This window comes from Lissotriton vulgaris, chromosome 10 (assembly GCF_964263255.1).
Source record: "Lissotriton vulgaris chromosome 10, aLisVul1.2, whole genome shotgun sequence".
Lineage (NCBI taxonomy): Eukaryota > Metazoa > Chordata > Amphibia > Caudata > Salamandridae > Lissotriton > Lissotriton vulgaris.
In genome coordinates this window covers 69636822-69660471 of record NC_141698.1, presented here as the reverse complement: position 1 = coordinate 69660471, position 23650 = coordinate 69636822, and the positions used below count along the sequence as shown (strand labels likewise).

Genomic DNA, 23650 nt, shown 5'->3' with positions numbered 1-23650 from the left:
ATCGATTTTATATAGTGCGACTAATCTCCCGAGAGATTATCCAGGCACTTGCAAGGTGCAATAGGCTCTTTCGAATAGACAGGTGTTCAGTGTTCTTCGGCATTCCAGGAGAGATGGGGAGGTACTGAGCTGCAGGTGGATGTTGCTCCAAACTTTCACTGTCGAGCTTCTGTTGATGCAGGGAGTAAGAGTGAGCGATAGAGAGGGCGGAGTGTAGTTGTCTGGCTGGTTGATTAAAGTTCAGGCAGTGGTAGGTCCTAGGTTTTGAGGGCCTTTTTTGCGTGGGTCAGTAGTTTGAATTAGCATGTCTTCTGTACTGGGTGCCAGTTAGCTTCCCTAAGGTGAGAATAGATGTGGGTCCGTCAGGGATGTCAAGGATGAGTCTGGCTGAGGTGTCCTGGATGGCCTTCAGTCTGTGAAGGAGGTGTGTAGGGATCCTGGAGTGGAGGATGTTGCAGAAGTCCTGTCGGCTCGTGATGAGGGTTTGTGTGACTGTGCATCTAGTATTCGTGGGAGCCATGTGAAGATCTTTCGTAGCTTGCGCAGAGGAAAGAAACAGGCAGGGGAGACTGCATTTCTCTGGGATTTCATTGTCAGCTTGCTGTCAAGGATGATGCCAGGTTTTCTGGCGTGGTCAGAAGGGTAGAGTGCTGGTCCTATTTCCGCAGGCCATCAGGAGGTGTTCCAGGGAGTTGTTGCAGAATATCGGCATCTCTGTCTTGTTGGTGTTGAGCTTCAAGCAGTTGTCTCATGTAGTTGGCGATGCGCTTCGTGCACCTGTTGAATCTGGCTCTGATGGTGGTGGGGTCCTTGTAGAGGTAAAGGATGAGTTGATTTGAAAAACAGCGAAGATTCAGAATGTTGCACTAGAGAAGGAACTACGCAATAATGGTAGGCAAAAGCAATTAGAATGGCGCCCTCGTGAAGCTTTGTGAGCTTACACGTTTCATATACATCAGAGAATCATCACGCTGTAGATAGTGTAAATATATATGTGTGCATGTATGTATGTGTGTGTATATGTATATGTGTGTGTTTGTATATATATATTCAATTAAAAAACTAAAGGTTAAAACTTAGTTATAGTTAGGGAAAGTTTGATTTTTTTCTTTCTATACAAACCCTACTTAAACTGCACAGACATTAGAAATTCTAAAGTTATAGTTATACCTTAGATTTAAAATGTATACACCATCTTAAAATGACTAGAATTTGCACACCTCCATGCAGTGTTGTCAACACACTTGCCACTTGACATGAACTATAACATGCCACTGTACCATGTACATTGTTCTCAGAAATTATGTCATTTGAGAAGTCCTCAGTTTTCTTAAAAAATGCTATGTAACCATACATGGTATAGCTGATGTAATATGAAAGGGTATAAGCAGTGCACTGTAGAGGCATGAGTTATAGTTAATGTCCTGTGACTAGTGAGTTCCTTGGCACACAGTAGAGTGGAATGGCGTACAGAGGAGTGGCATATAGTGGAATAGTGTAGAGTGGAGTGGTGTACATGTGTGTGGAATTTATTAAAATATCTACTTGTCCATGGGATAGGATGCTTCTTAAGTCTACTTGTCCTGTAAAACAATTTACATTTCTATGGTGTCCCGTAGTATAGCTACACATTTTGGCAGCAATCTCACTATAAATGAGCTTTCCAATTATGCCAGGGGTCATACTATAGTATGGTATGAATACTAGAAATTCCCTTATTTTGCCATATTTCCACAATCTACATACTGGAGCTGGAGGTAGCGGTAAGTAATAGTTTGTGGGTTGGAATGCCCTTTTGAATCTATGCAAATGTACTAACTTGCATGTTTTAGGGGGGTTAGCCAGCCCTTCTCTAATCTTTTCCCCTACCGAGGAAGGTTGGACATTTCCATGTCAAAACAAGATACACATTGACAAAACCAAAAGGCTGGCCACCAATATCAGACCTGTTGGTTTTGCCAATGCTTGTTTATTTTCATGTTTCCCATAATCTTGTTGAAACTGGTTACAGTGATTTTCCATTGTAAATAATTTTGGGCAATACTAGCAAGCATAAACGCATTTTATTAAATGATGCTTCAATGAATGGTACCTAAAATTTCACAATAGTTAAGGGAAACATTTTGTTTCTTAGTTGCATTTTTTTAAAAAAATGAAAATTTTCTTTTGAAAGCCAAGAATCATCACTCTTGCTTTCAAACCTCTGCAAATGTTTGCATTTAATCAGAGATCATTTTGCGAGCATTATATGTAGCCTCATATTGTTAAACTTTGCAAACTTGTGTACACATTTTTATACCATAACTACTGTCAGTAGTGCAGTCTGAGCTTATAGCATTTTCTTAGAGTGCTCACCATTATAATAAAGGTTTTGCATTAATGAACCATCAATATAAGTTCAAACAGCATTAACATATGGACACAAATATTTCCTTAAATGCGGACCGCTACGTTCCCTATTCCATAAAGTGGTCCTGTAAACTGGCAGGCAACGGATTTTTTACTGCAGCGGGGTGGGCCTACCTGTCCCAAAGACAAAATAAACATGAAAACTTGTTGTCCTTAACCCCAAACAATATATCCTGGGCTAAGGGAATTCTGCACCTCTGGGCGTGGAGTGGTGTAGAGTATAAGTGGCATAGAGTTGAGAGGCGTACAGTACAATGGCATGGACTGGCATACAGTGGAGTACCATACAAAGGAATAGCATGGAGTGGCATACAGTGGAATAGTGTAAACTCTGGTGTTGTCAAGTGCAGTGGCGTGAAAGGATGTAAAAGAAATGTCAGAAATATAGATTATGTAGTGGAAAGGGCCCTTTTCCTATTAGATGTAAATTGTCGTTTTTATTTAACTTATAGGCTATGATTCACAAAAATAAACATACACTTTAGTGTGAAGTAACAATTGTTTGCTATTCACAAAGGTACTTTAGGTCTAGTATCTTGGTCTGCGGAGTCTCTGCACTTAAAAAGATAGATGTGGAAAGTGTGCAGTCGTAAAGAAACTACCATTAAAATGCCTTTGTGAATAGCAAACAATGGTAAACTTGCAGAAAAGTGTAAATTTACTGTTGTGAATCGGGCCCGCCCGAAACTTTGTTTCGTCCATCAATTTAGAAACAGGAAGAGGCCTGCAAAGTCTTGTGGAGATTCGTTAGATGGTAGCAAAGTTATTAGCAAGCAAAAATCAGACTTCTTATCGCTGGGAATTTGAACTATAATTACAGAGTGGCTACTGCCACTCTGTAATTTTATGTATATATTATATCCCATTATGAGCTTTCAGCCAGCCCTATTCGTACACTGGTTTGTTGCCATTCACATTTTTTCTTCCACCACTTCCCGCAGTGGGTCAGCCCACTTCAGCCCTTGGCCAACCTCACTTGGACGGCATTCTGCTCTTTTAAAAGGAGCACACCTATGCACAAAGTACTTCACTTCGGAGCCATGGAGTATTATGGCAGTGTGTTTGTGTTTTTTGCTCTTTCAGATCAAAAGATGTTTTTTCTTTTATATCGATGTGGACTCGGCTACTCCTCCAAAATAAGGATTTATTTAAACTAGGATAAAAAGAGCACTGGCTGTGCAAAAGAACGAGCAGCCAACACTAGACCTGTAGGATTTGCCATTACTTGTTTTTGATTTTCCATAGCTTAGTTAGTTTCCTATATGCGTACATAGAACCCATATGGGCAACAGAATGCATTACACGTAAGAGGTTGAGGATGCAATGATGGTTCTTTACATTGATTTTCTGTTGGCATCAATGGAAGTCAAACCTTGGACTAACCAGGATAGCTAGAGAGGGAGTTATGGGACTGGAGAATTCCTTGTGTCATTTCACTGGCATTTGCAAAACGTACATGTTGTCATTAGTTCAGCCTCATAGTTAGTTATTGGCTGCCCAGGAGTCCTTGATTTCCACTGCAGACTGAGGTATGAGCTCCTGTTTCTATGGATATTGTTTTTCAAATTGTTATTGGTTGGTTCATCTCTGGCTGGGTGGGATGGGATTTCTCTATCTGCTCTTGATCTGTGATTTAGATGAATGACTTTACCAATTGCTCAACCATGTCTTAGGTTGGTAACAGGCGCATTGCCCTGCAGCATGACCCGAATATCTGAAAGGAAGGGAGAGAGGATGTGTTATCTGGATAGTATTGCAAAAAGGGATATTGATCTGTTTTCTGAAGAAAATATACGGTGTCCCTGGAAGAGTTCCATCTTCAAGACGCCAATCCTGAAAATGATTGGTTCTTTAAATTTAGGCGTTTCCGAGTCTTTGACAGTTTTGGTTCCCAAAGTTTAGAACCGCTGGAGCCCATGGTACTAGTTAAAGCATCTAAAAACGTTCCACTGTGTTGGGAGCTGGGTAATTTGCAATCCGGCGGGTCAAAAGTTTGGGTCAGTTACGCAGATTTGACTCGCACTTTTCTTGTCACAGGCTCGTTGCCCTAGGAAATAAAGATTCTCGGGCACAGCCCTTGAGCTAAATGCTTTTAAATTTCACCAAGGCAGAGTGAAAACATAAAAGAGCTTAGTGGGGGCACATGTCTTCAAGTTTATTTAAACCAAACCTATCCTTTCATTTTCAGAAATTTCGGTAATTATTGTGGATAAGTAATAGCGATAAGTTTACAAACTCTAGTGTTTCTTCCAGGACACTGGCTTGGAGTTAATAGTACCCTATTTTTGTTTGTTTTGCCAGTTTTTAATATTGGGTGTGAATTATCTTTTCATACTTTGCAAAATATTGCATTTTCCATTTCTTGTTTGCAGATTTGATTGACCGCCAGCGTGAAAAGAACAGGTATTACTATTATCACCGCCAGTACCGCCGCGTCCCAGATCTGACTGAGTGTGAGGAGAAGGATTACCTATGCCATTTTGAAGCAGAGATGCAATGGAGACGAGACCAGTATGTAAACTGTATTTGTTTTACCACTTTTTATTTTTTTAAGTTGTCTGGGGGATTGAGTATATAAAAGAAGGGCGGAAGTCATGTGGCTTAATGGGTTGTTCTCCTTACTCAGCAAACATCCGAAAACAGACAAATGTAGTATGCACAGCAGAACATAAAGAGTGAGATTTTCATTCTACCTGTTACAATGAGAAAATCGCAAAATAAAGAATCTCCCTAAATTACACTTCGGAATAAAAGCTACTGTTTTGCCCCACATAGACCTCGTGTGTACTTTGAATATGCATTGTATAATGCTGTTATATTTTATTAACATTTTTTCCTAGTAGATTGGTCAAATGGATTCTTCTTTCTTTCAGTGCACATTAGGCATATATTTTATTTCACTGCCAAGAAACAGTACTATGCAGAATCTTTTTCAAACAGTTGTATTTTGTTCCATAGGCTAGTAGTGATTGAGCATCATTCATTTATAAAAGGCTTATGTACTTCTTTGCAAGAAGCATGGAACTGCTCTCGAACGTCAATGCGTTTTTCGTGTTGTTAGTGCAAACTCAGCTTTGCAGATAGACTTGGCTAGGTATTATTCAAGTTAATATAGCCAAGTTTTGAAAAACTACACGATTGCCAGTAAAATGCTAGGCATTGTGCGTTACATAACATATTGAGTGTACTTCTAGAGTGCATATTTATTCAGTGGTGATGCTTATTGGTATACGCGGATGACAGATGTTTTTATCCGATTCTAGTGCCTATTTTTTTATAAACCCCAGAAGATGGAAAGCTGAGGGAAACCTGTTACCTGGGATTAAAATAATCTTTTCCATATTCATCCTATTGAGTTGCATTCAACTATGCACTGTGTGGCATCCGCATAGTTTTGTTAGTTTGCCGCTGTAAACTGAAGTTACAACGACCTTCTCATTCTGTTTTTAAAATCAAATGAGAATCTTTGTACTTCTGAAGACTGGTTATATTTCTTTAGAGACTTGCCAGTGAATACAAACATTGTCTGTTCTGAAAACCAATACATAGATTGTGCGGGTAAAGACACCTTCTTTGAGATGATTGTGTTGATAGTGGATGGTTGACGGTGATCTTTCCAAATTCAGCCGAAGTCTGCAATCTGCTGCTGGCCAGTGACATTTCTCATCTGCCCATGCTAGAGTGGATGGGCATATTGGTAGCAGATTCTGGTGACATAGCCCTAGCCTCATTCACTTTTATTTGGGCCTGGTTAGAATGTGGAGTAGTCATCAGTTTTTTCTGTTTTCTTAAGAAAATTAACCATTTATTCCAATGTGACTCCCTCTGAGAGCCAGACTTAAGTGGCGGTGTATACTTACCCTGCAGCAGCCTAATAAAAGCAGTTTTGTTCCTATTATGGCAGTGTTGCTTTTGCAGCTCAGAGGTTTGTGGAAGGTGAAAGTATGGCCAGGGAAAACTGTGTTCTGTGGCATCATTGGTGCCCCTTGAAGACCAGTTGCAGTATAGATTGGCACGTGTGGGTTAAAACTGAGTCCATCTTTCTCTCTTGATGTCTGACGCCCTTTGAGTCCTCGAGTGTGCCCGAGAAATGCAAAGTGGGTACTTAATGATGCAGAAACTCCTAGATTCTACAAAATATGCATTTGTGCAATCTTTCTTCCTTCCGCGCACTCTCTATTTGGATCAAGCTACATTTGGTAGCTGGAAGTGCCCTTGTATTTCTCAAATTCACAAACATTTCAAAACCATCTTTTTTTGGGGTTTGTATTTACGCTTTAACATCATGTTTTCTTAAAAATACTGAGTGATGAGGAGGGTTTGGGCTGTTGAGAGGCCCTAACTTCCTTTTGTCCATATACAAATCCCCTTGTATCTCATTTTCAAAATAATTTTCTGGTATGAATAGGAGCAGAAACCTACACTCTTGCCATGCTCACTCTGCTGATCTGTTTGATTTCAAAAGTTGATCCCATCATGTCTTTACCAGACTTTTGACTGCATGCGTCCACAACAGGTTCTTGCTTGCTTTCTGTAAGCAGTACATGTAACCCATGTTTCTTCTTTCGCACATGCCTCACCCAGAATCCCAGATCCTATGTTTAAATGCAAGGAAACAAGGTTTATGGTTTAGTACGAGGAACTTATATTGCAATGTGTCTCTATGGTGCAACTTGATTTGAATTGTCCTTCCTTTCTGTGTTTCTATTCCATTGTGGACCCTTAGTTGTACGTGCCACAGTCTACATACAATTGAAGTTTTCAGTAGTCTAAATTATTAGGGCCTGTTGTATTATGTTCATTGCAGTTCTTCGCATAGTACCTACATTCCTAACATTCTGCTCCACTGTAAATTCTAGGACGCATTTCATTCCTCATGAAGCTCCTCAGAGGGACTGTTGCATAGTGTGCAAGCAAAACCCCAAACACCACTTTTAGGACACCTCAAAATGCAAAACACCCAAAATTGACCTCAGGCGATACCGGTCTGGGTTTTATCTTGCATTAAAAGGCACCCTCCCCATCAGCAGACCCAACATTTAGTTAAGCAGAGTAGCAAATAAGTAACTAGAACCACTCAATAAAGAGTTCTAAATCAGGGGAAAGTTAAAAGATTTTATTACAAAAATCTCAGAAACCAAGTGGTTTAGAGTAAATGATAAATACCATAAAGGCTCTGAAGTCAGGAAATCAGATTTATCTTAAATCACAAATGAAAAGCAAAATCGTAAGAAATTGTGCAGCATAGCTACAGGAAAGACTTCTGGCTCACCCCCAAAATCAGGGGGTTCTTGGACACTATTCCTGCATAGAAAATGAAAACAATGTGCAGTTTCATCATGGCATGACTAAAGTAACCAATATTGAGATAATCGGAGTATGGATTGTCATCTTATGGCCTATAACTCTATCCCATTTCTAAGAAAGCTTTAAACATCTTAGGCGTCGGGTTGTCAGGAAACTCAACTGGGTGTGCACCGTATGCAATAGACCATACACTAGTGGAAAAGTACTATGCTCAGCAATTGAACGACAGCAGAAGAACCATGAGCACTTGCAACATTAGAAACTCTACAAAAGTTAATTCCCAATACATGCACACAACTGTGATATAATTTAGTGTTCACTCTGCAGAGCTGTGGAAGGACAAATACGCACAGGAATGGGTTGAGAGGGGGAAAGATACCGGATTAAGCAACAGACAGCATCATTATTACATTAAATGGAGACTTTGGCAAAATGTGACCTAACTAAAATAAGTTAATTACCTCTGTACATAATTTTAAGAGCTTTTCAGCTATTTTCTTGTATTACCACCACAGTGGATCCATTATTAAAATCGTTATTCATCAGCATTTATTTTTCACGAAAATGTAAAATGAAAAGAACACAAGAACAGTGGCTAATATGTAAGCATTTCAAGATTTACAAATCATAATGCCTTGGTACCTGTTCAAACAAGTCTGTTGCAATGAAATCTGTCCTCTCCACTCTCCCGCCAATGCATGCATCATCATAATGCAGTGGAATGTGAAAAAGGGAGAATGAGCCAGGTAAAAAGCGGAAAAGATGTTGATTCTTTTTATGTTGGGTAGTTGCCATGACACACCTGTCACTGTGTGTGTCATGGCTTCCTCCAAACAATATCTGCTTTCATTCCAGGGCATTTCTACTTGTCTTTCTTCTGTATGCATTTTCAAGTTCCATCCAAAGTTTCAACGCTGCCCTCTTATTGCAAGGTTTTCTTGTACATCTCTTCTTGTGACTGGCTTCATAGAGTAGCCGAGATAAATACATTATATGTGTGCGAAAGATTTGTGCACTAAATATATCCAAACGACTTCTGTTCTCTTTCTTTTACGTAGTAAAGTTGACCAGGCGATAGTGCAGATAGTCCAGCAGAGGATGCAAGCCTGCCATCAGCGGGAAGGGAACAGCTACGTCCAGAACTGTGCCAAGGAAGTGCAACAGTTTGAAGAGGTTGCGAAGGGCTTTCGGTCAAGATGTGAGTAATTCCAAAAATGTTTGACTGGGCTTAAATGTGTTTTTAAAGCAAGTATCATTTTAACAGCATTATTTGCTTGTTCATGATGTAATATAAAAAAATGTGCACTTTATCAAATTAAATAATGATCCACCTGAGCCAGGTTCCAGCGCCATTAAGTTTCGCTGTGTGTAGTTTAAAAGAAAGAGAAGAAAACTACACAAAAAATAGAAGACTTTATCATATATTAGTATGCAGAACAATATTTAGTTTTCTAATAGAATGTGGGGGATTGCTCTGACTACTTATTTATTATAATGCAGATTAGGTTAATTATTTTACCCTAGATCTGATTACGGACTACTCTGTATTAGATTATAGCAGATTACTCTGATTATTTACTAGAATGATTGAGCTATGCCTCACCTTACCCTTCATTGGGCTAGAGAATGAAAAATCTCCTGTTGCTGAATTTTATTGCTCCTTTTCATTGCGTTTTAATCCAGACCTATAATCCAATATTAAACTACTCTCAGATGTTTTTATTTTGTATACCTGTAATTATTTCAAGACATTCTGATGCTTTTGATATAATTTTACTCTGTGCACGACTTATAAAGTGACTTCTTGCTGCCTCCAGCATGTAGGAAATAATTGCTCGTTATTAGTACAATTATTTGTTTGACGGTCTGCTAGCGTGAGATCCGTTCTGCTGCTCTTTCTGTTTTTTTTGTGGGCTTTCTGTGTCTCACCTAGGGGGTCAGTTTTCTTTTGAAGAACGTGCTGCACATGGTTGCCATTTTGAGGAAGCTGCACATCCGTTTACCTCCTGGGCATGTGCAAAATAAGTAACCCCTATTTAATAGTTGTCGGTGTGCGGCCGCACTCCTTGCATTCCCGCCCACAGCAGAACATTGTAGCCAAGGGGCAAATGCTACTCCTATGTCAAGCATATCTACTTTCCTTTATGCTTTCACAATCCTCTATGCCACACACATTCTCACTTTACTTTAACCCCTTCGGTACTCGTGACGGAGCAGTTCCAACCGCTCTGTCACGGCCCCGCCCGCTCAATAGAACCTTTAGCACATTGCGAAAATTTGCACCGCGCTGAAGGGGTTAAAAGTGCTTGCTATTTGAGATGACCCCTCTGTCCTAGCACCTCCAACAACCCAAAAAGGAATTCTAAGTGTGAGGACCACAATATAAATGGTCCAAGGACAATCAGAGTGGCCTTAGGAAACGTACACTCGTTATCAGCCTTTCGAAAAAGCCTTATTTGTCCATTTTGCCTCCCAACAATGAGCCTTCTGTTTTGTATCAGTGACATGTTGCTTACTGGCACGTCATTCCCCAACTTGCAGCTTCCAATCCCTGAAGGTTGCAAGTAGTGCCTAATTTGAGCGGGGGCGCACCAACACTTATTTTTGGGGACTGGCACTTATTTTTCTGCATCAGATATTCCCCAAGAGCAAAAGAGGGGAAAACACACAAACAGGAAAGACCAGGAAGACAAAGATGGAAAACCCATCACAAAAACTGACAAAACAGGAACATACAAGTCAGTTAAGGTTTTGTAAAGGAGTGACTGGTAGTGAATTTAAGAGGTGGCCGTTTCATTGCACCAGTCACAGAATTCTGAGTAGAAGCTTTGCGCACTGGCACTCTTTCATTTACAAATTAAACACTGGTTATAAGATCATCCATGCAGAAAGCTCTGCGGTTGAGGGAGGAGGGATTTACAGGTATCTTCAGCCAACAGTTTCTCTGTATTATTTCTTCTACCTCGAGTAAGGGAGTGATTGAGACCATTAATGTTGGTGTTCCGCTTGCTTCCCTTTCTTTAAATTTACAGTGCATTTGTTTATGCATTTAATTTATCATGCGTGTGGTTAAAGGAGATTATTCTGATGACATTACTGGGCGTGGAATTACAACACTTGTTTTACGGTGGGGGTATTGTTTTTTCACCAGCTTCCAGTATCATCTCAACAATTCATTCATTGGAAATAAGCACAAAGTGTAATCCATTTGGCATTGAAGAATAAACTCTTAGGAATCCCTTCCTGTTGATTAATAAACTCTTGCAGTCTTTTAGCTACTCCATAAAAAAAAGTACACACTGCGTCAACAATAATTCTTCATAGAATGGAAAAGAGGACGACTGTTCTGCTCAGCAATGGTGGTTTCGGAGAACAGTGCTGTGTAGAACTCACCTGCCACCTTTTAGTGCAAGTTAAGGGGGCTAGGTACAGTCAGATAGTTTTGTATCCTTTGGAAAGATAGGAGAATTAATGATGAGTATAATTTCCGAATTGCGATCCTGAGCAGTTTGTTTCGACCCCCACCATGGAACCTCCGAGCCCGCTGAAAGAGGCACTGGCTAGTAAGTTGGAGATCTTTCTATGTGAAAGTGAACAACCCACCAGTGACCATCTCTAATCCATACATTTTGGGCTTGTGAGAAGCACTGCGGAGGGGGCAGACCGCAAGCACCATGACTCCTTCCGACCGAACGTCGCTGACACACGTTACCTTTGCCTGGAGGCGCTCTTCATATTCCGGGAGGCGGCTCCACTTTGTGTGTGAGTCGGCCCCGGGCTAAGAACGGCACCAGTCACCAGCCGGAGAAGCTGGGCTGGGCCTGCTCTCTTGGTTCTTCGGCCTCCTTGATCTAGCCCTCGCCTCCCAACTCTTGCGGTGCAGTGACTACAGCTCATATTTGGCAGCAGGGACCATTAGAAGATTCCGCAGTAAGTAGCCGTCCCATCATACTGTGGCCATGTGGTCCTGCCCCCCTGTGGTTTTCTGCGATAGAGTGACTATGCGGAAAAGGAAAGCTATGCCCCGCTATGACACCCATGGGTCTAAACTGTTCAACCATTGTTTCCTTCCTAGCAAAGCTGTGGGGCCCATTTCAAAAGAAAGTGACTGGGCAGAAAGGAGGCTCTCTGTAGGTCCTGAAGGCTTGTCCCGCCATTGCCCCTGGAGGCCCCTCACTCGGCCTTCCCAAATGTTCAGGAGTCAGAGACACCGGTATCATTGATAGTCCCAGATTGCCTCACCCCCAGTCCTTATTAACAGCACTGCTGCCTTAGCCTCACACTCCAGCACAGACTTGAAGATCTTTCCTGCCCCTAACAGAAGCTTAAGGCCAAAATGTTTGATGATCCACAAGAGACACAGAAGGGGCCCGGTGGTGCACATGCAAGAAACACTCCTTGGACTATGGAGGACTATTGGGATCTCTTAATGCAAAAAATCACAGACCTACTCACTGGTGTAATGGCTCAGTACTGGGACAAAATTGGCGGCTGACTCAAGAGAAATGCTTGATAGATCTGAGAGAATTCTGTCCTCCATCAATAAAGCTTCCCCATCCCTACCCCCGCAGATTCACATCACGATTACTTACTTGCCTCCCACTGATCACTCAAGCTGTGGACAGCCTCGCATTTCTAATCCTACGCTACCGGTAGACACGAGTCAGAAGGCTCATACCCAGCCTCTCAATTCTCACTCTTGTGGTAAGGATTTAGCCTTTGCTAGCCAGCAGCTCCCTGCATGCAGCCCAGTAGTAGCTACACAAATTCCAGGCCCTGCCACTAATAGTCCCCTCTTACCAGTAATTAACCTCCCCCCAACTTGTTGTCCTTACACTATGGTGTTGACACTACAGGAACATCTTGATGGCTCGGAGGGTTTCATGGATAGGGCCCTCCCAGAAATCTTTTGAGGGTGACTGTGTGACCGTTACCATCATACACCCAGAAATGGTAAGAAATATCTTGAGTTGCTTTTCCCAGACTTATTTTCCTGAATCTGGTATCAAACCACTTCAGTTGGATTTCTTTTATAGACCCTCTCCGAGCATTCTAAGTAAGGCTCAGCCATAAGCGATTGGTGGTAATCGTTACGGTCCTCTGGCGGATCTTTATGACCTGGATTAACTCCCAGACAGTGACAACAGAAGCATACTCCAGGGCCTCCACCTAGGGCCGCCCCAACGAGATGCTGCAGACACGGAGGACTCGCCCATTTAAATTTAGAGCATCATATTAGCAGGTCACCTTCCCATGGAGCCACAGACCCTCCTGTCAGCCTTATAACCACCCTATTAGGCCACAGCCAGGGTTCTGGGAAAGATTTAAGCCTCGTCTCGTGGAACGTGGCAGGGCTTTCTGAAATTTTTTTATACTCAAGGTGGAGTTTTGTTTATTAAGTCTTTCAACATCATATGTCTTCAGGTGACGTGGGAAGTTGAGAACAATTTCTTGAGGGGTTTAAAAACTTTTTCTGCCCGACCGTGGACTCTAGAGCGGGAAGAGCGAGCGGGGGCTTAATTATTTTTGTAGCCCTCGAGCATTGTGGGTCCGTAAAGACAATGAAGTGGAACTCCAAAGTGTTCCAGGGCCTTAAATTGGGAGTTGGGTGATTTCTTTGCTTGGCATTTATCAATTTTTACAATGCAAAAAGGGGGAAGCGTGGGCCCTCAAACCTCTCAGTTTTAAGTGGTGCTATTGACACAATGGGAGTTTTTTTGAAAATATATTCTTGAAAAAATTACCGATTCCCATTAGCTCTCCTACAAAATGTTGTCACTCTGAAGTGGGTTTCGACTATGTCAGAGATAGAATAAATATTGCCCCATTGATCCTAGGGGGAAAGGTATGGACTTTGGAGGAGTTATTATTTTCAAGGGCAATCATTAGAGTCTGTATGAATTTGGAAAAGGCCCTGTCTATCCCCTGGCTTTATGTCAAGAACACTTTCTATAGGATCGGCTTGGGACACTTCTACGATATTCCTGTGGTATTCGACCTAATATGAAATCAATCATAAAATTTTTATATTATAATGAAATAAGTACCACAGATCGGGAAAATTATGCTTTTATCGATGGGTAGCTACTTCATCAGCAATTTTATTTGTCATTTACTATTCAAACACAAGCTAGGTTCCTTTTGACTAGGTTTTGTCTTTGCACTTTCAGTGGCTTTTTCCAAACAGGCGAGTTGGTGTGAGAGACTGACTCTCTGTCCTTGTAATAATTTAGCCCAACAAAGTACTATGTACTTTATGCTTTTTGCACAATTTATAAAGATATTAGGGCACGCTTTCTTAAGCCTCTTTTAAAGGAAGGTTTTAATTATCTACGATCTTTGTCCACTACTGTCATTTGTAGTGCTGTGCTCAACTTCATTAGAACAGCGCTGTCAATTAGGAAAAGGTATGAATTGTTACTGGAAAATTAACCTGATGGGATGTTGTATCTTATCAAAAATTTGTTTTAAAAATTGAGTACTTTGACATGAACTCACCCCAATTTTTTTATGTATGTATGGAACACTTTTATGATTCATGTGAGTCGAATAAAGTTACTTGAATGAATGAACGACTCAATGAGGGAGGGCCTTACCTAAGAGAATCTTCTCTTGGTAGGGGACTTTAATTGCCACATGTGCCCAAACTCCTTACATTCATTGCACAGCAACCAAACCTACATGATCAACGATGGCGCGCATATGGAGCACTCCCCAGAAGGTGCGGAACTGAACAGTTTTTTACGCTCTCACAATCTCGTATTCACCCAGGATAACATGACTAACCCTTTCAAGCTAAACTTACCGTCTCACCGCTTCCTCACCCCCATCTCTCCTCCGCTGTCCTCCTTCGCTCAGCCTTAACAGGAAGCACACCCAGGCTCCCAGTCATTGCGCACTTAGGAGGGGGGGTACTACCCCCCCCCCCCCCCCCTGCCCCGTCATGCAAGGCTGCCAAAAAAGGAGAAAATGCAATGATAATAACGCGAGTCATTAACATTTTATTTTACCTTTGTTTCATTGCAAAAAAGCAGTGGGGCTGCCACTGCCAGTCGGATCATCCTCGCATGCCCCCTGGTACATTATCTTTAACCGACCAGGGGAGGCGACTACGCTGGTCGCAGATAGACACCAATGTTTAACTTGCACTCTTTTCAAAACCCGTCAGAATGAGATCCGAACCTGCTTAGACCCCTTAGCATCTGGTGAAGAGATTCTAAGTTCATTTGTTTCATCGCCCAGTCGGTCCCTGGTTTGTATTCGGTGCCCGTGGCTGGCTCTGCCCCTGCACACTCAAAATGGTTTGACAGCGAGTTCTCTCGGGCCCTTCATCTCCTGACGAAAGCCTTGAAGCAGTCCCTTAGAGATAGAGCGTAGGTGGCAAACTGCCGTAGCAATTACAAGGGGGCACTGAAAGAACAGAGGCATTTGCTACAGAGACAGGCATGGGACGAGCTAGCCAAAGCGAGTGAGCAGAGGGATAGTACACTTTTTCTGCCAGGTCATAAACAGACCTTGTTTTTCAGAGCCATCATAGCCCGCGTTATTCAATCACATTACCCCGGAACAGTGGATCGACCACTTTGAAGGAGTGCACAACTTTGGGCATAGTGGAGGGTCACCCAATGAAAAAGAACACTGCCCGGGTGATACACCAGTTACTTTCTCCTTAGAGGAAGTATGCCTGGGCATCGAGACATTGTCCTGGAATAAGGCACTAGGGCCCAATGGGATCCCTCTGGATCTTTTCTGGGACAACATAGATGTGTTGACCCCGGTTCTGACTACGTCAAGGCAAGGGATGCCGTCTTCTTGGTCAACTGCCACCATTATTCCGATTTTTAAGACAACCCCAATTGTTACTGCCCCATATCCTTCATTGACTCCACAGTTGAGGTTCTGGGTTGGGTTTTATTGACTAGACTCTGCCTGGGCTGACACAAATCGAATAATCTCTGAGCTGCAGTTTGGTTTCCGTTCGGAACAATCAACTATGAGCAATGTCTTCACCTCTACTTCGTAGTGACCACTGTAGCTCAATGTGGTGCACTATTTTTAGGTTTTATAGACCTTATGGCCGCATTTGACCGGGTGAACCGCAAGAAACTGTGAGACCTTAGCTCCCTGGGAATCAAGCCTACTATCACAACTTTACTAATGAACCTTCAAGCGCACACCACAGCAGCAGTTAGATGCTGACAGGGAGCGAGCCTTAAAGATAATTTAAACTGCACTAGGGGGGTCCGCCAAGGTTGTATTCTACCCCTTTTTAGGTCTCGCCACGAACGCAGAGCATGCGCTGTTTCGCTAGCGAGACTATTGCTGCCGCTTTGGTGCTGGAAGGGAGACTGGAGGTGGCACGCGCGGACAGGAGATGTGCACATCTCCTGTCCGCGCGTGCCACCTCCAGTCTCCCTTCAGCAGAGAAACTGGCGGCACAGCACGCGCATCGCGCACTTTCACTTTTCCTCCCCTTCAAGAACCTGGACATTCCACGGCCACGGCTTGTTCCTCCTCTACCAGCCCAGCTGTTGCGGGACGGACTAACATGGATGTGTTCTTAATTAGAGATTAGACTGGATTACTAAATGCATGCAGTTTAGCCATTTGAAAGCGGAAGTAAATCCAACTCGAACGAGAGGAGCGCGTTTAATCATTCCTTACGCCATTCCATAGCACTCCAGCGCTTTCTCTTTGAATTGTGTTTATTATCCTAATTAATGGCCGAATGTGCAGCTTTCAAGCGAGGCTGCTGACACAGGTCTTCCAACCCGCAGATGTAACGTCCTGCAGCAACAAAACCCTAACCTTCTGGGCAGTGGTCCACACGAGTGCCACATGTGATCCTCGCCATGGCACTTCTGGGGAAGGCCGGGATGTCTTTCAGCCCTGAGCTGCGCCTGCCAGAGGCTTCTCTAGCGCTCCAGCAAGCACACGCAGCTCTGTCCCGGTTAGCCCTCCTCTGCAAGTCTGTTGCCGTGACCCATGAGACGTACTGAGACACCCATTGAACCGGCATCTCTTCTAGTACACTCACTACCCAGCTCTGCTCTGCCAGTGTGCATTTAGCCTGGCCCGAGCACTGGCTGCCTCCGCCCTGCACGGCAGAGCCCCTCAAGGTGCAGCCCTGGGACCCACGGACAGCACGCCAGTTCACCTCTACACTGACCTGCGCCGCCTCCGCGAGCCATGCGCAGGTCTGCATTGAATCTCAGGCAGCCACTGCATCAGCTCAATGGAGGTGTAGTACGACAACCACAGCTCTGTCCCTACTTTTCAGCCCTACTCAACAGCACGGCCATATTTGTGGTTCTTACCTGCAAACTTGCCTCATCTGAGTTAGTGCCTCGATTTAGCTGCCTACTTCCACTTTAAAGTGGGAATAAGTAAGATAAGTAAGGTAGTGTAGGTAAGGAGGGTGGCTCTGTCAGGAGGATTGTCACATAGTGAGAATGAGCACAAATAATGCCTGGCGCCCCCAAGCCCCGTTCCTTTTCACTGTTTTGTGAGGAGTCTGATCATCAGGTGAGGTGTGATAAGAGAATGTAAGTATATTCCTGGAATATACTTTACTGGCATCTTTTAATGAACGAGGAAGCGCAGCCATGAACGGATGTGTAAATAGATGGTCAGAATAGTCACAGATGTGCGTCACGCCTTTTAAAGCCGACCGGTTATCAGGTGTGTACTGCGCATGCCCATGAACAGCATATATATAAACAATGCTGGTGTGAAATACTAACATATTCAGATAATTATTGGTAAAAACCCAGCTATACTGCCTAGCCATATAATATGCACTGCTGACACAAGCAAGTTTTTTTTTTTAAAGCTTTGTATTGTTTAGGTCTCGCCTGTCGATGCGCATGCGCATCGAGCTTGCGAGACTATGGGGGCTTAACCACTCTTTAACTAACTTGCAAGGAATCGTGGCGATTCCTTGCAGTGCCCGTGACTTTTAAGCTCAATGCGCATGCGCATTGAGCTTAAAAGCGCGTGCACATCAGTTCCCTCATCCGCACGTCGCATTTCTCCTCCCCCCTCGCCCCCTCCCCTGCCCGCCGTATCGCATTTCTCCTCCCCCCTCCCCTTATCTGCCTTCCCTCCGTCTTGTTTGTGTCGCATTTCTCCTCCCCCCTCGCCCCCTCCCCTGCCCGCCGTGTCGCATTTCTCCTCCCCCCCCCTCCCCTTCTCTGCCTTCCCTACTTGTTTTGTTTTAGACAGGAGTCCTTGACCTGTAGGTATTTGGCTAAGTACTTGCAGGACTATTCTATGTGTTTGGAAATAAAGCTTATGGGTGTTTTTACTGTTTTTTTACATTTTGGACATTTACTGCTCTCACTGTCTGCTTTTTAGCTCACAGACAAAGCGGCCACGCATTTCCTCGCGTAAGCGCCCGTTTCCCGCTAAATATTTCTGGTTTCAAAAAGAATTACCGGGGCTACCGGAAAGACAGCGGTGCATGTATTGCACTCACCCAACAGGGGCGAACTGCGGGGCCGGTACCTGTACTTTACATTCGGGGACAATAATAATGCAAATTAGAAATATGATACATATTCATTAACACTCAGCCCGGCGAGATTGAACAACCAATGAATAATTGACTCCCAGACGGGCATAAAATATTTAGTCGCTGCTACAACTTTTATCGAAGCACGGAGAACAACAACTGTCCAAAATCGTATCGCAGCCGCAGGTGAGAGTCGTGGGGCATGCTGGGCTGTTTGATGGCTAATAATGCTCTTAGAATAAAAGGACACAGCGAGGCCGTGCCTGCGGGCCTCCGGGTCACAGAGTAATAAACAGGTGATTTTAGAAGGGGTTACCCCTTTAAGTGTGTTCCTTTCCTGATATGTCAAACGCATAAAGTATAGCCTTCCAGGCTACCGTACTCGGTACTTTCAATTATTTATCAGAGAAGGACTTCCACGACACCCTGACCCTTCGCCATGTTTACTTTTACATTTCAAGTTAGCACGCAGCTGGAAGTATTTCATTAGCACCTTTCGGACTTTTAAATGGCACTATTTGGTGTGAGAGAAAATCGTTTTTTTTGTTCATTCCCCACTGAGGAATCAGAACGCTTGCATTGTGTGTCCACCTATTGTTACGAAAACTCTGCATATGTCGACAAATGATTATCAGTTGCAACGACTAGCAGTCAAAGTCATTGTCATGTCTCGTAATCAGTCACCTACCCTTATTACACTCAGCTGTACAGAAATAATAAGCTATAGAAGGGTCCTGCCGGGTTCACTCTGTTAGTCTTTAGTGCGTTAATACAACTTTATGTATTAACCCACTGAGCTCTCTTTCCTGCATACTGTCTTTATCGGTGGGGCACTGTTAGTGTTACCCAGCGCCATAAATTGTTGGTAACCGCATCGTGCCTGGTTGGTCCTTGCCACAAGTAGCACTGCAGTGCTGATCAGAACATCTTGTAATATGAATACGTCGTCATCATACACCAGTAGTATTACACATGCCCACCTGGAAATGGATGCTTACCAGTTCCCTCCTTACCGGACACCTCAAACTCGGTACAATACTACATTACATGTGTAAGCTTAATTTCTCCTCCCCCCCCCCCCTCCCCACAGCAATGCCCTCCGTGTTGGCTCGCTGTTCTTTTAAAAACTACTCGCATTGTCTGAGATAAATGAACGAGCGTTGCTGCTGACCCCTCTAAACCTGCCAATTAGCAGCTCAGCTTGTGTTCAATTAGCTCCCGCTCAGAAGGCATGTCTTCACGGACCCCCAAGACCTCCCGGGCTCCCGTAGGCTGCCTGGAATCTGAGTGGCGCTCGTTAACATCGCATCCCTAATTACTGCTCAGGAGGCTGAGAGCCTCTTTGATGTGCCGCACTCTGCTATTGGTCAATGCGACCTGCATGTTGTCAAGCAAACTAGGAGCAGCGTTAGCTAACGTATGCTCAGAGAGTCAGAGTAGCTCCACTTTACGACTCCATTTTTGTTGTTGTTATTTTAAGGTTAAGGAATACAAGAAAAATAGCCGCTGCTACAAATCACTGAACCCCTACTACACCAGTTGCTCAAAGCTACCAGCTTACTCAGGGCTTTAAGTGGGATGTAAAAACTGGGGGGGCGGGTGTCTCTCAAAGGGGCGTGGGCAATGTAATTAAGTAAGCTACAAATCTGTGCTTAGCATAGTGTGCCGCCCGACTTGTATTTTGCAGTTTCTGTCATTACATCCAGATATATAATGCAACAAGTAACATCAAGTCAGGACTATTGGCTTCGTCAATGGTTGTTAGTCACCATCACTCTCTCCTCCCTTCTCTTTTTCCCCTCACTCCTCACTCTCCCATCACTTTCCCCTCCCCCTCTATCCCCACTCTACCCTCCCTCTCACCACTCTCCACCCTCTCACAACTCTCCTCTCTCCTGTCTCCTCTCTCTCCTCTCTCTCTCCCCCCTCTCTTCACTCTTCTCTCCCCTCCCCTCTACCATCTCTCTCCACACTCTTCCTTCTCTCTCCTCTACCCTCTCTCCTCTCTCTCCACACTCTCCTCCCTTGCTCCCCTCTTTCCTCACTCTCCCTTCTCTCCCCTCCCCTTTCCCATCTCTCCTCAAGGTACCTACGATTGTCAATAAGCACTAACACAGCATCATTTATACCATTTTGGCATTAGTCAACACCACTAGTTTTCCCCTGTTGTTCTCATCTTCATCTCCCCCATGGTTACTCCTTTCCCAGGTCTATCTCCATTGCTCTGCCTTCCACCTCTCATGCCTCTCTCCCAAACTCATCTTCTCCCTTTCTATACTCAACTCTCTCCCTTTCTATAATCTCAGACTCCCTCTCCTGCTTCTCTCTCTTGCTTCGCTCTTGGGCTTCCTGTCCGTACTTCTCGCCCCTGATACACTCTGTCTCCCTCTCCATACTTCTGTCCCCTGCTGCATTCTCAGGCTCCCTGTCCGTGCATCTCACCCTTGCTTCACTCTTGGGCTCCCTCTCCGTGCTTCTATTCCTTGCTGCACTCTCTGCTCCCTCTCTGTGCTTCTCTCCCCTGCTGCACGCTCGTGCTCTATAGAGATGTAGCCTAACTACCAGAGCTGCCATCTAAGTCACGTAAATACAAAACATGTTGCATTCCAAATGCTATAGGTGTCACATTCGCGAAAGTTATAACTATTGGCATTGCAAATGACAAAGCTATCCATTTAGCTATTTTAAAAACCAACACATAAATAAAATATTTGTAATTTACAAGACCAATAGCTCCAACTTTTCTAATGCGAGACCTATTGCATTTCCAATGCTTGTTTTGCACTTGTTGCTATCTGGGTAAGATCCGTAAGGCTGCATGAGAAAAAATACTGCTGAGAGGGGAAAAACACTTCCAAAAAATGTCCACATAAACTTTTGTCTCGCTGAAATTTCCCACCAAAAACCTTTTAGCAGGAGAAAGAATTTCTGAGATTTTGCTCGTTTTTCTTAAGCAAAACCATCCCTGGTTAGCCTTTTCACCCTTTATTTTTATTTAAAAAAAATATCTCATTGCAAACTTTGTGATGTATCACATAAAATGCCAATGTTGCCAAAAGGCTACTTGGTAAATTTCATCCACCACCAACAAATGCAGAATACTAATATTTTGCCAAAGGGTATTTCATTCTGCAGACTCCGACTTAAAATAAGAAGTGAATGTGGGAGCAGTGTGTGGGAGAAGCAGAGCTGGGGTGAACGGATTGGCACAGCACTAGTTCTGTAAACTGGTACGGTAACTTTGCATGTCAATACATCATTTTGGGATTCTCCTGATCAGGAGGTGTTTGACAGCCAATCAATCGCTGTGCATTCCTACACTGTGCACGCAGGAGGTAGAAGCTGTCCTTTCAGTTGCTACCTCAGAGTGTTTAGTGACAGTGACGGGCTCCGGCAGCTGTGGGGGGTAAGAGCCGGCCCTTTAAGGGCGTCCTTCCAGAACAGGAGCCGTATCGAAGGCATCCGAAATATGGAGCAGAACTGCAATGCTGCAGTCGGTTCCATCCTCGACGCATGCGCACTAAACTGGTGCAAGCTCGACTCCGCGGGCCCTGGGCCACATCACGGCCTGTTGGGATATGCTATATCATGTTATTGTTATGTTATTTTATAGGTGTTTATATGTTTTTGACATCAACATGCCTTGGAGCATCAATCGGATTCGATGCCACACCTCTCTGTTTTCGAGGATTCCTTTGCACACCAGAGCCTGCTTTTGTTTATGAGCTGAGGTGGGTACAGATTATATGGCCTTTACCCGGTTCTCCCAGACCTGCACTGGACACCCCTCGGTGTTAGGACAAACTCAAACAGTATTTTTCCCCTTTTAACACAGGCCCCTAATAAAACAAGCATTTGCAACGCAATAGGTCCCGCATTTGTGAGAGTTTAAGCTATTGGCATTGTAAATGACAATGCCTTTTCATTTATGTATTAAAAACCAACACGTAAATAAAAGGCATTGCTCCTTAACAAGTAGTTAATAAAAACCCTGACAGAACTGCCAGAGACTGAATTCCATGAGCATGACAGAGCATAACATTATACATATTACATTTGACATCTTGATGTAATCATGAAATGTAACACCACTTAAAACACTTTTTAAGAACTGACTAGCTAAAACAATGGCCGTTTTGCAAGTAAGGCAAATAAATGTGCTTCTTAGCCAGAAGCAAGTGGAGAGAAGCAAAAAAGCTTGCGAAATGTGATCTTTAGCTTTTAAGTTTAGCACCAACCTGGTAGCATACATTTGAACTTTACAACTTGTATGAATGACGCCCTGAGATTTTGTTCTCAGGTTGTCTGGGAAGGCTGAGTAACAAGATGTAGAGGTGTATGACCTGTAGGCTGAATCCCATAATAGACTATGGACCGTCTGTTCACTGTGGTTCTTGTTTTGCAGATGCGGACCTGGGCGCGTATGGGAATGCCCGGAAGTGCCTCATGAAGCAGAAACATAGAATGATTGATGAAAGAAAAGCCCAGGCAGAAGCTGCTGAATCCTAATCGGAGTTGTTTACTCTCTTCCGACCTCCATTGTGGGAATGTGTCTGTGCCCCTTGGCCCCAAATCAATCAGTGGATATTGCAGTGTTTTCAGACTTTTGAGAAAATAGTCTTATTGACTTCAACATCCTTCTGCGGTTAATGTCTGCAATCCATTTTAACAATTGCTCCAGAAGGAATCGGATATCAGAACCCAAAGCTGTGAATCTGGCGTTTTGTTAAGGGCACTATGAGGTTTATTGATTCCGAGATGTTCGGTTGGTATCTATTAGCAGCCTACGTGGATTCTTACCTAGCTGTACAATAAAGTATCTATAACAAAAATATAAACTGGTCTTTTTGTTTAAAAGTGTGGGCCTAGGTACCATGCTACATACAGGTTTGATTATTGTATCCTTTATATTCAATGGAGGGTGTTCATCCACTACTGATGGGCAAGAGCACTGTCCAAGCCAGCAGATTCCACCCACCATATATTTTATTTAGGTACGAGCTTCTAGTGTTGTGTGGGCCAGTGCACTCAGTCACCATAATTATCAATGAGCAAATACTTGCTGCGAGCTGTATGTTTTGTGTGTGTAGCCGTCTAGGTAGAACTACCTGCCCATTATCTGTAGGTAGATGATGTTAATGCCAATCACTCTTCCTAAGAGAGAGTCCTTTACCAGTAGTCCCAAGGGTCATCATTTGTATTGCAGAGCAGCATCAAAATTACCATGGTACAGAAATAGTCCATCAGTTATGGTGCTGTGGAGACGCACTGTGCCACAGAATATGTCCATAACAGTTTACTGTGCCACAGAATATTACCATCACAATTACTGGGTCTCCGTGTACCCATCAGAATTCTAGTCGGAGTACTCCTGAAAATGATTGTTTCTCACAGAATACTGCCCTGAATTATCCACTCAGC

At 43.5% G+C, this 23650-nt stretch overlaps 1 protein-coding gene across 1 annotated transcript in view; it reads left to right on the top strand.

Annotated features, from left to right (window-relative positions):
- NDUFB10 (NADH:ubiquinone oxidoreductase subunit B10) overlaps window positions 1-23061 on the top strand; it is a 31716-nt gene extending 8655 nt beyond the window's left edge. The window contains exons 2-4 of the mRNA XM_086942382.1: window positions 4782-4920; window positions 8775-8914; window positions 22635-23061. Coding sequence (XP_086798508.1) covers window positions 4782-4920; window positions 8775-8914; window positions 22635-22738 — 383 coding nt within the window. The 3' untranslated portion in view covers window positions 22739-23061. The remainder of the gene's footprint in view (window positions 1-4781; window positions 4921-8774; window positions 8915-22634) is intronic.
- The last annotated feature ends 589 nt before the right edge of the window (window positions 23062-23650 follow it).